The following is a 13,001-nucleotide window of genomic DNA, read 5'->3' on the forward strand; positions in this document are numbered from 1 at the left end:
AAAAGGCGGTCCAGGTACTGTCAGAATGGGGACATCTTTAGAGGTTGCAACCGGGTCGTAATGACTTCCTGCAGCAGAGCCTAATTGAGAAGAAGCGCTTCCGGCAGCCTTGAACCGCCGGTCAACACACCAGCCTTCCGGACCTGATACGAACTTTGTCTCAGGCCTCTCGGAAACGATGAGCCGCCCAGTCCAGTACCTGCGAAGTGGCAGTCTATAGTGGAGCCTCCTTGCCTCGGTCCGGGTCCAGATCTCCCTGTGTCTGGGCTGCCCCAGCATTAAACGACCCCAGGGCACTGTGACTGGCGCCCGAGTCTGCTGATGGTGAGAGAGGAGCCCTGGTAGGGATGTGGGCATTGCTTGTGCTTGATGCCTGTCCTTCCTGCTCCTTTGGATCAATTTAGGGGAGAGGGCGATTTTTGTTGTCACTTGGTTCATTCATGTATTCGTTCGTTCTTTTATTCTTTTGAAACCAATTGAGGCAGCATAGTGTAATTAAGTGTGCAGACCCTGGAGCCTGACCATCTCCATCTTCCCTCTCAGCTGTTTCTGACATTAGGCAAGACAGAAGGTCTCAGCTTCCATGTCTGAAGTGTGGGGTAATAATAGTATCTACTTTTTTTAAAAAAATGATATCTACTTACAGAAAGGTTGGGAGAATTGAATTAACAGTAGAGGCAAAGCCTGGCATGTATAGTAGACACTCAAATCTTAGACTCCAAGATCACAGCTGTAAGAGACAGATGGAAGAATAAAATTGAAACAAGTACTAGTTTAAATACAGGGATAAATGCTGTGATGGAGACATACGAAGTGCTGTGAGACTTAACAATGGGAGATGTGTTGGGGAGGTGATAGAGGGTGATGACTTAAATCATACTTAAGGATGAACACAAGTCTGCCAGGGATGTGGCGGGTAGCAAGGCATTGCCTGCAGAGATCACGTCATTAAGCTGTGGAAATGCATGGCATTTCCTCCTTTGTGTTTTCTCGCTGAACTTGGTCTGTGTCTCTAGAACAGCACTGACCACACACTTTAATGTTGAAGCATTCTTTTCATGTGTTTCTCCCTCACCTCAGGGTAAGAACCTTGAATTAGTCTTCATCTCCTCACATGACACTTGGCATTTGATAAATATTTATTGAATTTGAAGAGACATATGGGCAATGAATCTGGAAAGGTGAGTTGAAGCTGGACTGTAACTGGTGTTAAATGGTAAATCAAAAATTTTTGACTGACGTTTTTCCAGTAGGCAATGGGAAGTCATTAGGTCTAAGTCTAAAATATTAAGTCTAGCCTCACTATAGAGGCTTCCCTGGTAGCTCAGCTGTGGTAAAGAATCTGTCTGCAGTGCAGGAGACAAGGGTTCAATTCCTAGGTTGGGAAGATCCCCTGGCCAAGGGATAGGGTACTCCAGTATTCTTGGGCTTCCCTGGTGACTCAGTTGGTAAAGAATTTGCCTGCAATGCGGGAGACCTGGGTTCAATCCCTGGGTTGGGAAGATCCCGTGGAGGAGGGCATGGCAACCCACTCCAGTATTCTTGCCTGGAGAATCCCAAGGACAGAGGACCCTGGCAGGCTGCAGTCCATGGGGTCACAAAGAATTGGACACGACTGAGCATTTAAGCACAGCACAGCATCACTGTAGGGAGTAGATTTGATACAAGGAAAGACTAAAGGAAGGGATATTATTTAAGAGATAGCAGATAGCTGAGATTCTTTCCTATGAGTGTCAGAAGTTGAATGCATAAGACTGTTTAGGATAGCGGTTCATAAATTTTCCCACCAGGATTAGTTAAAGGTTCCCATGCTTGGCATGTATGCATGCATGCTAAGTCACTTCAGTGGTGTCTGACTCTTTGCGACCCTTTGGATGGTAGTCCCTCAGGCTCTTCTGTCCATGGGATTCTTCAGGCAAGAATACTGGAGTGGGTTGCCATTTCCTTCTCCAGGGGATCTTCCTGACCCAGGAATTGAGCTCATGTCTCTTACTCCTGCATTGGCAGGCAGGTTCTTTATCACTAGTCCACCTGGGAAGCATTCACAGATTAATAACCACCTCAGGAGTTCCCTGGCAGTCCAGTGGTTAGGACTTGGCACTAAGATCCCACAGGCTGCATGGCATGGCAAAAGAAGAAAAAGAAGAAGAACCTTTTCCTATCTTTAACTCTACTCCTTTTTCTCCTGCAGATCTAGGAGATATGTGTCAAGATACTCTGAGAAATATCCCAAGTCTCATTTAAGTGTCTTGCCTTGCAAATCATTCAGGATTGGTAATAAGTTAGTGGGGTGAGTTGGAAAATATGGACACTATAGCCTTATATACTCTTGCAGCTATTAGTCTACTAAAGACCCAGACTCTACCTTGTGGTTCAGTCCAGTAGGAATTATCACAGTGTATGACTGTGATATTAACAGTTATATTTCTCTTAATTTCTTCAGGAAGAACGTCCTTGGTCCAACAGTGTTGCTGACACTGACTTTTTCTAAGTGGTCTTGAACTGCCTAGTTTTTATGTCAATACCTGGCTAGACCTCGTATTCTTCACTACAGAAGCCCTTAACCTGCAGTTGCTAGAGATTTTAAAACACTGCCTTTAGGATACCATCCACATTTAACTTGGGAGCTCTTCCTTTGTAATTCCAAAATGTTGAGATACTGGGGAGAGATACCAATCTCATCAAGCCAGACCAACAGAAGTTCTTTTGACTTGCTCCCTCGGGAGTTCCGACTGGTAGAAGTCCATGACCCGCCTCTGCACCAACCCTCAGCCAACAAGCCCAAGCCCCCCACTATGCTGGACATCCCCTCAGAGCCCTGCAGCCTCACCATCCACACCATTCAGCTGATCCAGCACAACCGACGTCTGCGTAACCTCATTGCCACAGCACAGGCCCAGAATCAGCAACAGACAGAAGGTGTAAAGACTGAAGAGAGTGAACCTCTTCCATCCTGCCCTGGGTCACCTCCTCTTCCTGATGATCTCCTTCCTTTAGATTGTAAGAATCCCAATGCACCATTCCAGGTCCGGCACAGTGACCCAGAGAGTGACTTTTATCGGTAAGGCAAGGCTTTGCTCTATGTTACTTTTCTCAAAAAATCATCCCAACAGCCCTGTTAAGCATGTCACCACATTTCCAGGAGGAAACTGAAGATGAGAGTAAATGACTGGGCCAGAGTTGTTCAGGTAATTAGTGGAAAGTCTAAGAGTTAACCATGTCCTTACAATTCCAGAGTCTGTATTTTTTTATTTTCTGATGCAACAAATATTTATTGAGTCCCTAATATATGCCAAGCACTTTACCAGGAGCAGAGTACTACACTGGTTTGTAAAACAGGCCGTGGTCTCATAGTCCTCCAAATCTAGTTTTTCTTGTTAATTAAAAGACATACAAAAAAAAAAAAAGACATACTGTGGGTTTAGCTCATTGTCCTCAAGATGAGGTTTATGGACTTATTCTCTTACTATTAGGAATCCATGAGTTCTATACAAGAATTTTTTAATGGTGTATTTTCATTTTGATAACACAGTTCAAGAAATAATAGTGTAACAATGTTCCTGATCCTTGCTGCTCAAAATCTGATCTGAGATCAGCAACATCAATATCACCTGGGAGGTTGTTAGAAATGCAGAGTCTCAGACTCACCCAGACCTCCTGAGTCAGAATTTTCATTTTAACAAGATCTCCAGAGATTCATACATATATTTCAATTTGAGAAACCCTGCTCCAGATCCACTGAGTGATTGCCTTAAAAGCTAGTGCTACTACTGGATTTCAGTATGAAAGTTTGCATTTGATGCCAAATAAGTACTTTTTTCTTTTCATTTTGAAATTCGTCAGACCTACAGAAAATTTTAAATAATAGAATGACAAAAACCCAAATACCCTTCACCTGAATGCAACAATTGTTAATATTTTACTACATTTACTTTCTCTCACATATGTATAAGTGTGTATGCACACATTTACTCACAAATATACAAATATTTATGTATACATATACACATACAGGTTTTTTTTTTGCCATATCTTTTAGAGTTGTAGATATCACATATTTCACCCCTAAATTCTTCATCTTAGCCTAAAAATAAATTTTCTACATAATCCCAATAACTAGTATCACATCAAAGTGAACACAAATTAAGTACTATCATTTAATACATCTGTATTCAGATTTTTCCAGTTGTCCCAGAAATATCTTTTATTAGGTATGTTTTTCCCTAGTCTTGGACCTAATACAGACCATGTATTCCATTTCCTTGTTATACCTCTTTAGTGTCTTTTTTTTTTTTTTTTGAGGTATAGTTGATTTACAATATTAGTTTCAGGTGTACAACACTGTAATTCAATATTTGTATAGATTATACTCCTTTTAAAGTTATTATAAAATATTGGGTATATTTCCTGTGCTGTACAATATATCCTTGTAGCTTATTTATTTTATACATAGTAGTTTGTACCTTTTAATCTACCCCATCTTGCCCCATCCTTCCCTCTCCTCACTGTTAACCACTAGTGTGTTCTCAATATCTGTGAGTCTACTTATTTTTTGTTGTGTTCACTAGTTTGTTTTCTGTATAAATGATATCATACAGTATTTGTCTTTCTCTGCCTCTTTAGTGTCTTAAGCTAGAATAACTTTCCCCTTTTATAATACATGATATTAATCTTTTTTAAGAGTTCAGGTCATTTGTCTGTTCCAAATCAGACTGGATTTGCTGATTATTTTCTCAAGATAAGATTCAGATTAAATGTTTGATAAAAATGCTTCATAACTAATTGTGTTGTACATCACCTATTGCATCTGCCTGTTGATGATGTTGCTACTATTTTAATTGTCCCAAACTAATGAAAAAAGAAGAAAAATAGACTTATTATGTAAGGTTTGCAGTTGGGCCATATTAAGGCGAGATGATATCATGGTGCGTTATCTAATTGGAAGTTTTGAAGATACTGGAATAGTGAAAAAGGGAATGAGAAATGTGTCATTACATGCTTGGCACATATTGGTATAGATGTGCCCAACTTCAGAACACTTACTCTGTAGCAATCAGTACCAACTTTACATTTTGAGAGCAACTTAGCTTTAACAAAATAATACTGTCCCTCATGTTAAATTGATGCTGTTATTTAGAATTTGTAGTTTTGTGTCAGTTTTCTAATTATTTTAATTGTTAGGAAGATTCTGTGAACATCAGATATTTACACATAGTTTATTTTATATATATTTAAGAGACTGTAACAAAAATAATTTGCATCAGTTCTGGGGCTGCAGGAAGAATTATTTTCCTTTGAAATGGGTCCATGTATTAAGTAAAACAGAATTGATTTAGCTCTGTTTATTAGGCACATCTGAAGTCTTTAGCTTTTGATCCAGAGAGACTGGCCATGGGAAATGATGATATAAACAGTAAATGAAAAATTACTTGACAGTTGGTTTTCTTATTTTCCAATTAGTAGGTGAATTGCAGTAGTTGCTAATGAGCAGATAATAGCAGCGTGGGTGAATAGTTCCTCAGGCACTCTCTACAGCAAGGACGGGGTGACAAATGTCAAGTGTGGACAGGGAAGAGTCATTTTCTATACCCTATTTTATTTTTATCTATTTACTTCCTTTGTCAGGGGAAGGCAGAAGATAGGAAATTTCAGGAGACCAGGTAAATTACTAGGAGCTCATTAAAAGTTACTTTTAGGAAATCAGACAGCTTTTGAAGTTTTTTTGTTTTGTTTTAGAAAGATAGGATTTTTGCCACAATGATTAGGTGCAAAACAGAGTATTATGAAGAACACAGGATCTAGAGTCATAAGCTCTGTTACTTTATATTACCAAAAAACATTTGGCAAACCACCCCCTCTGAACTTCAATTTCTTCACCTGCCAAATAGGAATAATAATATGGACCCCTACCAATTTCACAGCATAAAGTAGGATAAAAATGCTTTGTAAGCAATTGTTGTTCAGTCTGTCAGTCATGTCTGACGCTTTGCGACCCATGCTGCAGTAAGCCATGCTTCCCTGTCCTTCACTATCTCCCGGAGTTTGCTCAAACTTATGTCCTTTGAGTCGGTAATGCCATCCAACCATCTCATCCTCTGTCAGTTGTAAGCAATATATGTGGTTTTTTTTGCAATATATGTTTTAAACTGCTTTTATAAAATTGAATTGCTTTCCTATTTTACAAACGGTTTGTTGTAGTTAAATTCTAGAGGTCCATATATTGCCCAGCATGTGAGGAACCTATACTATGCTGAAAATGTGCACCATTGAGCTATGCTCTTAATCAGAAAAAGTGATCAAAATCAGCAGTTGATAGAAGAAGATGGGAACTTACTTTTCAGTAGATACCCTTTTATAATGTTTACTATAAACACATATAACCTATGCAAGCTTTATGTAATTGGAACCGCTCAGGGATATGACTGTGGGTCATTGAGACATGCCCTGAAATGGCAGCAAGGTAAAACTAGGCTATGTAACCTGCCTAAAATTCTCCTGGAAAACTGAGCCAGATGTTTAATTAGGATTGTAAACCACCTAGGAAGACAGAACAGGTCACCCCTTTGCAAGAGAACCAATGACACTCATCATGTCTCCACTTTCAGGGGGAAAGGGGAGCCTGTGACTGAACTCAGCTGGCACTCCTGCCGACAGCTCCTCTACCAGGCAGTGGCCACAATCCTGGCCCACGCGGGCTTTGAGTGTGCTAATGAGAGCGTCCTGGAGACCCTGACTGATGTGGCACACGAGTACTGCCTGAAGTTCACTAAGCTGCTGCGCTTTGCTGTGGATCAGGAAGCCCGGCTGGGGCAGACTCCCTTCCCCGACGTGATGGAGCAGGTGTTCCATGAAGTGGGCATCGGCAGCGTGCTCTCCCTCCAGAAATTCTGGCAGCACCGCATCAAGGACTATCACAGTTACATGCTGCAGGTGAGAGGATCCTGAGGAGGGATGCACAAGGATGTGTGATCTGGGGATGTTCAGGCAGGATCCCTAACACTTGCCCTAGGGTGCAGAGAGCGGGGACTGGAATAGAGTGAGCTTAACTTGGCTTTCCTCTTGGCCCCGGCTGTGACCCACACTGACCTGGTCAGACCCAGGGTTCTTCTTCAGGCAGTGAAATTATAGCAGGTGGCTAGCCTGCTTTTATTCAACACATATTTGTGGAGTGCCTATTGTGGAATTCAGCAGTTGATTAGGACAAGTTCCTTGAGCTTGCATTCTTGTTGAGAGAGAGACAAAAACAGGTAAACAATGATCAGAATCATTTCAGATGGCATTAAGTGTTATGAACCAGGAGCAAAACAGTGAGATGACACTGCCTTCAAAGGTAGAGTGTGGTGGGGGAGACACCGTTTTTTGTTAAAACCAGAACTATCTAATCTCTCCCTCCCTTGTGGCCTTAAGCATTTTGTTCACTGTTTTGGTTTCCCCAAATCTGAAATATAAGGAATTCATAACACCCAATCGGCTTTGCTAAGTGATCCAGATGTCTACAGTGCTCATTAGCCACCCATTGTATTTATGTCAAATGTTAGTTTTTATAGCCAAAAATGTCACCTTTCATCCCAGATCTGATATAATACATCTAAATATTTTACCTTTATGTACCTTTTAATCAATCACATACACATTCTCTGCCAATATAATACATCTAAATATTTTACCTTTATGTACCTTTTAATTAATTACATACACGTTCTCTGCCAAACAAATTTTCTTTACATGTCCCTGTCATTTATAAATTTCAAACTCAAATTCCTCCCATTAGCAGTGATGCTTTATTTGTATTCATATTCTGTTTCCACTGGATGCCACAAGCTGACTATCCAACTTGCTTTTAACATTCCTTTGGAAAATTGACTCTTGGTTGCCAACAGATTAGTAAGCAGCTCTCTGAAGAGTATGAGAGGATCGTCAATCCTGAGAAGGCCACAGAGGACACGAAGCCTGTCAAGATCAAGGAGGAACCTGTGAGCGACATCACCTTCCCTGTCAGTGAAGAACTGGAGGCCGACCTTGCTTCTGGAGACCAGTCGCTGCCCATGGGAGTCCTTGGGGCTCAGAGCGAGCGCTTCCCATCTAACCTGGAGGTCGAGGCTTCACCACAGGCTTCAAGTAAGAGAGAACAACCTACCCATCTTGATTCTGAGAGATGTGCCAGCCTCAGTACTTCTTGCATTTTAGACTCAAAGTCTGGAGATGGAAGAGCAAAAGTAGGGATGGGCAGGGGAATGGAAAGTCTAAAAAGAAATATAGCTTCACTGATCTGGAGATACCAACATTCTCTTCCTAATTGGTGAAGAGGGAACTAACACAGCTTTACAGACATTCTTTGAAATTATTCCTAGTTAGGATGTAGATGCAATATTACTCTCTTCAGTTCAGTCACTCAGTCGTGTCCAACTCTTTGCACCTCATGGACTGCAGCATGCCAGGCTTCCCTATCACCAACTCCCGGAGGTTGCTTAGACTCATGTCCATTGAGTCAGTGAGGCCATCCAACCATCTCATCCTCTGTCATCCCCTTCTCCTCCTGCCTTCAATCTTTTGCAGCATCAGGGTCTTTTCCAATGAGTCCATTCTTCACATCAGGTGGCCAAAGTATTGGAGTATCAGCTTCAGCATCAGTCCTTCCAGTGAATATTCAGGACTGATTTCTTTCAGGATGGACTGGTTGGATCTCCTTGCAGTCCAAGGGACTGTCAAGAGCCTTCTCCAGTACCACAGTTCAAAAGCATCAATTCTTCAGCGCTCAGCTTTCTTTATAGTCCAATTCTCACATCCATACATGACTACTGAAAAAACCATAGCTTTGACTAGATGGACCTTTGTCAGCAAAGTAATGTCTCTGCTTTTTAATATGCTATCTAGGTTGGTCATAACTTGCCTTCCAAAGAGCAAGTGTCTTTTAATTTCATGACTGCAGTCACCATCTGCAGTGATTTCGGAGCCCAAAAAAATAAAGTCAGCCACTATTTCCACTGTTTCCCCATCTATTTGCCATGAAGTGATGGGACCAGATGCCATGATCTTAGTTTTCTGAATGTTGAGTTTTAAGCCAACTTTTTCACTGTGTTTCACTTTCATCAAGAGGCTGTTTAGTTCTTCTTCGCTTTCTGCCATAAGGGTGGTGTTATCTGCATATCTGAGGTTATTGATATTTCTCCTGGCAGTCTTGATTCCAGCTTGTGCTTCCTCCAGCCCAGCATTTCTCATGATATACTCTGCATGTAAGTTAAATAAGCAGGGTGACAATATACAACCCTGACATACTCCTATCCCAATTTGGAACCAGTCTGTTGTTCTATGTTCAGTTCTAACTGTTGCTTCCTGACCGGCATACAGATTTCTCAGGAGACAGGTCAGGTAATCTGGTATTCCCATCTCTAAGCATTTTCCACAGTTTGTTGTGATCTACACAGTCAAAGGCTTTGGTGTAGTCAATAAAGCAGAAGTAGATGTTTTTCTGGAACTCTCTTGTTTTTTCAGTGAGCCAACGAATGTTGGCAATTTGATCTCTGGTTCCTCTGCCTTTTCTAAATCTAGCTTGAACATCTGGAAGTTCATGGTTCACATAGTGTTGAAGCCTGGCTTGGAGATTTTTGAGCATTACTTTGCTAGCATGTAAGATGAGTGCAATTGTGCAGCAGTTTGAACATTCTTTGGAATTGCCTTTCTTTGAGATTGGGATGAAAACTGACCTTTTCCAGTCTTGTGGCTACTGCTGAGTTTTCCAAATTTGCTGTTACTCTCTTGATGACAATTAATTCAGCCGACCCAGCTAGGTGGACAGATGGCTTCCTGTTCTCGGTATTCTGGTCTTTCCCAATGCTTGTGCTGGGTTAATTAAGGCAACTTCCAGACAGGTGGAGTAATGTTAATTGCTCAAGGATGTTTGAATAGTTGGGGTTCCTTGGCCACAGTAGTACCAACAAAATTGAACCTGAAAGGATTAAAATAGGGCAACTCAATTATAGGCAGCTGGCTGCTTCTTCTCTGTGATTCCCTTCAGAACCAGAAGGCTCAATGATCCCTAAGTCAAAAAGGCTGCAAATAATTCTAGAGGCTCAGTTCTTTACAATATATTTATTTATTTATTGGCTGCACCACACAGCATGTGGGATTTTAGTTCCCCAATCAGGGAGCAAACCTGAGCCCCCTGCAGTGGTAGTCTTAACCACTGGACTTCTAGGGAAGTCCCAGTTCTTTAGAAATATAAATTATGTCATCAATGAACTAATGATGCAAACAGCCAGTCCTCCAGTGTGGCCTAAACAGAATTAGGGCACATTTTCAAAGTACTGGGCAGAGAGCCTTTCACTATGGAAGATGTAATAACCACAGAACAGCTTTGCTAGAAGACACAGAGGCAGGAGAGCCAGAAAGAAATTTTCAGACATCAGGGTCATGTCTCTTTTCAGCAGTCTGGGAACTGCTGCCACCGTTTTGTAGTGATCACTAACTTCATAATGTGAGAGAGAACCAGGGACCCAAACACAAGGCAGAAAAACAAGACAGCCCCATAAAAGGACAGGCAAATGTAACACTTGCCCAAGAACCCATGGTTGTGCCTGCCTTTGAACCGTGACTATTTCCACCTGCATAGCTTTACTTTCCCTGGTTTAGGGGAAATGGAGATGGATGAGGTGAGGTAAAGGAAGGGGAGGAAGTGGAAAAGAAGATATTTTGAGTTGGTAACTTTTTGAGCAGAGAATAACCACCATATTCTCTAGGCAAGTAGTGAATCAGAATGAAAACTGAGTTCAAAGGCCATCAGCCAGCCCTGGGTGGTGTATGCCACCTGCTTTGTTCCAGCCTTTCTTGCTGCTAGTTAGTTCTGTGTTCTTTTCCATCCCCAGGTACAGAGGTAAATGCTTCCCCTTTTTGGAACTTGGCCCACGTGAAAATGGAGCCTCAAGAAAGTGAAGAAGGCAACGTCTCTGGGCACGGCGTGCTGGGCAGTGATGTTTTTGAGGAGCCGATGTCAGGCATGAGTGAAGCTGGGATCCCCCAAAGCCCTGATGACTCAGACAGCAGCTACGGCTCCCATTCCACTGACAGCCTCATGGGCTCCTCCCCTGTTTTCAACCAACGCTGCAAAAAGAGGATGAGGAAAATATAAAAGGCAAAGAGGGAGACCTCTCCAGACTTAAAAGACCTAACAGAAACTCTGGTGAATTCTTATTTGTTTCCACAAATAGTGATTAAACTCTTAAACACAATGGGTTTTCCTGATATCAGTGGAGCTGGATTTAACCAAATAAGTTTACTTTTACCTTTTGCATCCAGTTTTTGTTGTTTTCCACAACCAAGCCACCTTTCACAGATATCATACCGGGATGGTGATCCAGAGACCAAAACAGTGTCCCTGACTTGTCTTTACCTTGTGTCAAGTGACTTAGCTTCTCTCAAGCTGTTTCTCTTGCACACTAAGAATCACACTGGGTCTGGCCTACACTGCAGGGATATTATGAAGATGAAGACGTTATTAAGCTTCACAGCTGTGCTTGAACAGACTCACATATATGCTGATATCAGATGTCAATTTTTTTCTTTTAACTTGCTTCATTTTTGGTTCAAGTCATTGGGAATCCAATGGAAATAGCTCAACATTGCACAGCTTATCTATCAGTAGTCTTTTTTTTCGAACTGTTTCTGCTGCCCACAGAATCTCCTATGAAATCAGAACAGTCTGTGAACAGCCTTTTTGCTTATCTAAATAGCCCTCTCCTATCTCAACCATATATTTTTCTTCTTCCTTCTCTAGACTTAGTCCAGGTATTCCAATCCTCTTTATTTCCAGTCAGATTTTTAACATTGGGTTGGCCAAAAAAGTTCATTCAGGCTTTTCCATATTCTATACAAAAACCCAAACGAGGGCAACCCAGTATTTTCAGCATGCACATTTTTCAGTTGCTCCTTTCATTTTCTCTTTGAATGATGAAACTAACTGATGGCTCATCAGTCTGCCTGCAATGCAGGAGACCTGGGTTCGATCACTGGGTCAGGAAGATCCCCTGGAGAAGGGAATGGCAACCTGCTCCAATATTCTTGCCTGGAAAATCCCATGGACAGAGGAGACTGGCAGGCTACAGTCCATGGGGTCACAAAAAGTTGGGACATGACTGAGGGACTAACACTTTCACTTTGTGAATGAAGCAAACAGGACCTGTCCATAGACAGACTTGTGCCTATTTCATTTGTTGCATCTGCTTGGCCATCAGAGGACAGTGGTCCATTCCTTTACCAGAATTCTACACCTGCACATTGTGCTTCTACTGGATGGGCAGCCTCTAAAAGGCTAACAATATACACCTTTCTGCTTTACATCATGTCCTGAACAACTTGACTGCTGTTACTCATCCATCACAGTATCTGCCCTACTTGGCATCTGATAGTGTCAATCATTATTTATTAAGTACTTGATGTAGCACTGGAATAATCAGGAGTAATTACCAAATGTGTGCAAGTTAAGTACTTCTGATGTTTGGTTTGGGGGTGCAGAATACAAGTCTTGTGAAATTTAGAACACTCTTAGTAGACTAGAAATCAAGGCCTATATCACTGAGTGCCTTAAATGTCTCAGGTATTGGGAATAAATATGAATGCAACAGCAACAAAATAAGGTTATGATTTAAACTGTTGCCAAAGCATTTATAAGTTTGCTAATTGGACATCCTTGGCATGTTTAAACCTTTCCTGTTCCAGGTTTAGCTTCATTTCCCCTTATTTGCTTCCTTTGTGGCTCAGCTGGTAAAGAATCTGCCTGCAATGCGGGAGACCTGGGTTCAATCCCTGGGTTGGGAGGATCCCCTGGAGAAGGGAAAGGCTACCCACTCCAGTATTCTGACCTGGAGAACTCCATGGACTGTAGTCCATGGGGTCGCAAAGACTCAGACATGACTGAGCAACTTTTACTTCACTTCACTTCCCCTTATTTACTGATGAAAGTATACATCTGGTGGTCAGTTTCCAGAAAGTAGCCATTTAGTATTTAG

General features: G+C 41.7%; 1 protein-coding gene across 3 annotated transcripts; it reads left to right on the forward strand.

The window, feature by feature from the left end:
• The first annotated feature begins 187 nt into the window (after positions 1 to 187).
• On the forward strand, positions 188 to 11,540 carry SUPT7L (SPT7 like, STAGA complex subunit gamma). Of its 3 annotated transcripts, XM_043469059.1 has the most exons (6): positions 188 to 324; positions 2,192 to 2,290; positions 2,444 to 3,061; positions 6,606 to 6,930; positions 7,881 to 8,118; positions 10,863 to 11,540. In XM_043469059.1, the coding sequence occupies exons 3-6, from the start codon at positions 2,649 to 2,651 to the stop codon at positions 11,123 to 11,125; spliced, it is 1,239 nt and encodes a 412-aa protein (XP_043324994.1). In that variant the 5' UTR covers positions 188 to 324; positions 2,192 to 2,290; positions 2,444 to 2,648; the 3' UTR covers positions 11,126 to 11,540. The 3 variants fall into 3 exon arrangements, with proteins under 3 accessions (XP_043324994.1, XP_043324993.1, XP_043324995.1); XM_043469058.1 differs by lacking the exon at positions 2,192 to 2,290; XM_043469060.1 differs by lacking the exon at positions 2,192 to 2,290 and having other exon boundaries at positions 213 to 341.
• Positions 11,541 to 13,001: the final 1,461 nt, after the last annotated feature.

This window comes from Cervus canadensis, chromosome 5 (assembly GCF_019320065.1).
Source record: "Cervus canadensis isolate Bull #8, Minnesota chromosome 5, ASM1932006v1, whole genome shotgun sequence".
Taxonomy (NCBI): domain Eukaryota; kingdom Metazoa; phylum Chordata; class Mammalia; order Artiodactyla; family Cervidae; genus Cervus; species Cervus canadensis.

Excerpts from the sequence above, each read along its gene's own strand:
- SUPT7L (XM_043469059.1), top strand. The coding sequence starts at position 2,649 with ATGTTGAGATACTGGGGAGAGATACCAATCTCATCAAGCCAGACCAAC. Across the intron at positions 3,062-6,605 it reads CCAGAGAGTGACTTTTATCG|GGGGAAAGGGGAGCCTGTGA; the intron begins GTAAGGCAAGGC and ends CTCCACTTTCAG. Across the intron at positions 8,119-10,862 it reads GGCTTCACCACAGGCTTCAA|GTACAGAGGTAAATGCTTCC; the intron begins GTAAGAGAGAAC and ends TTCCATCCCCAG.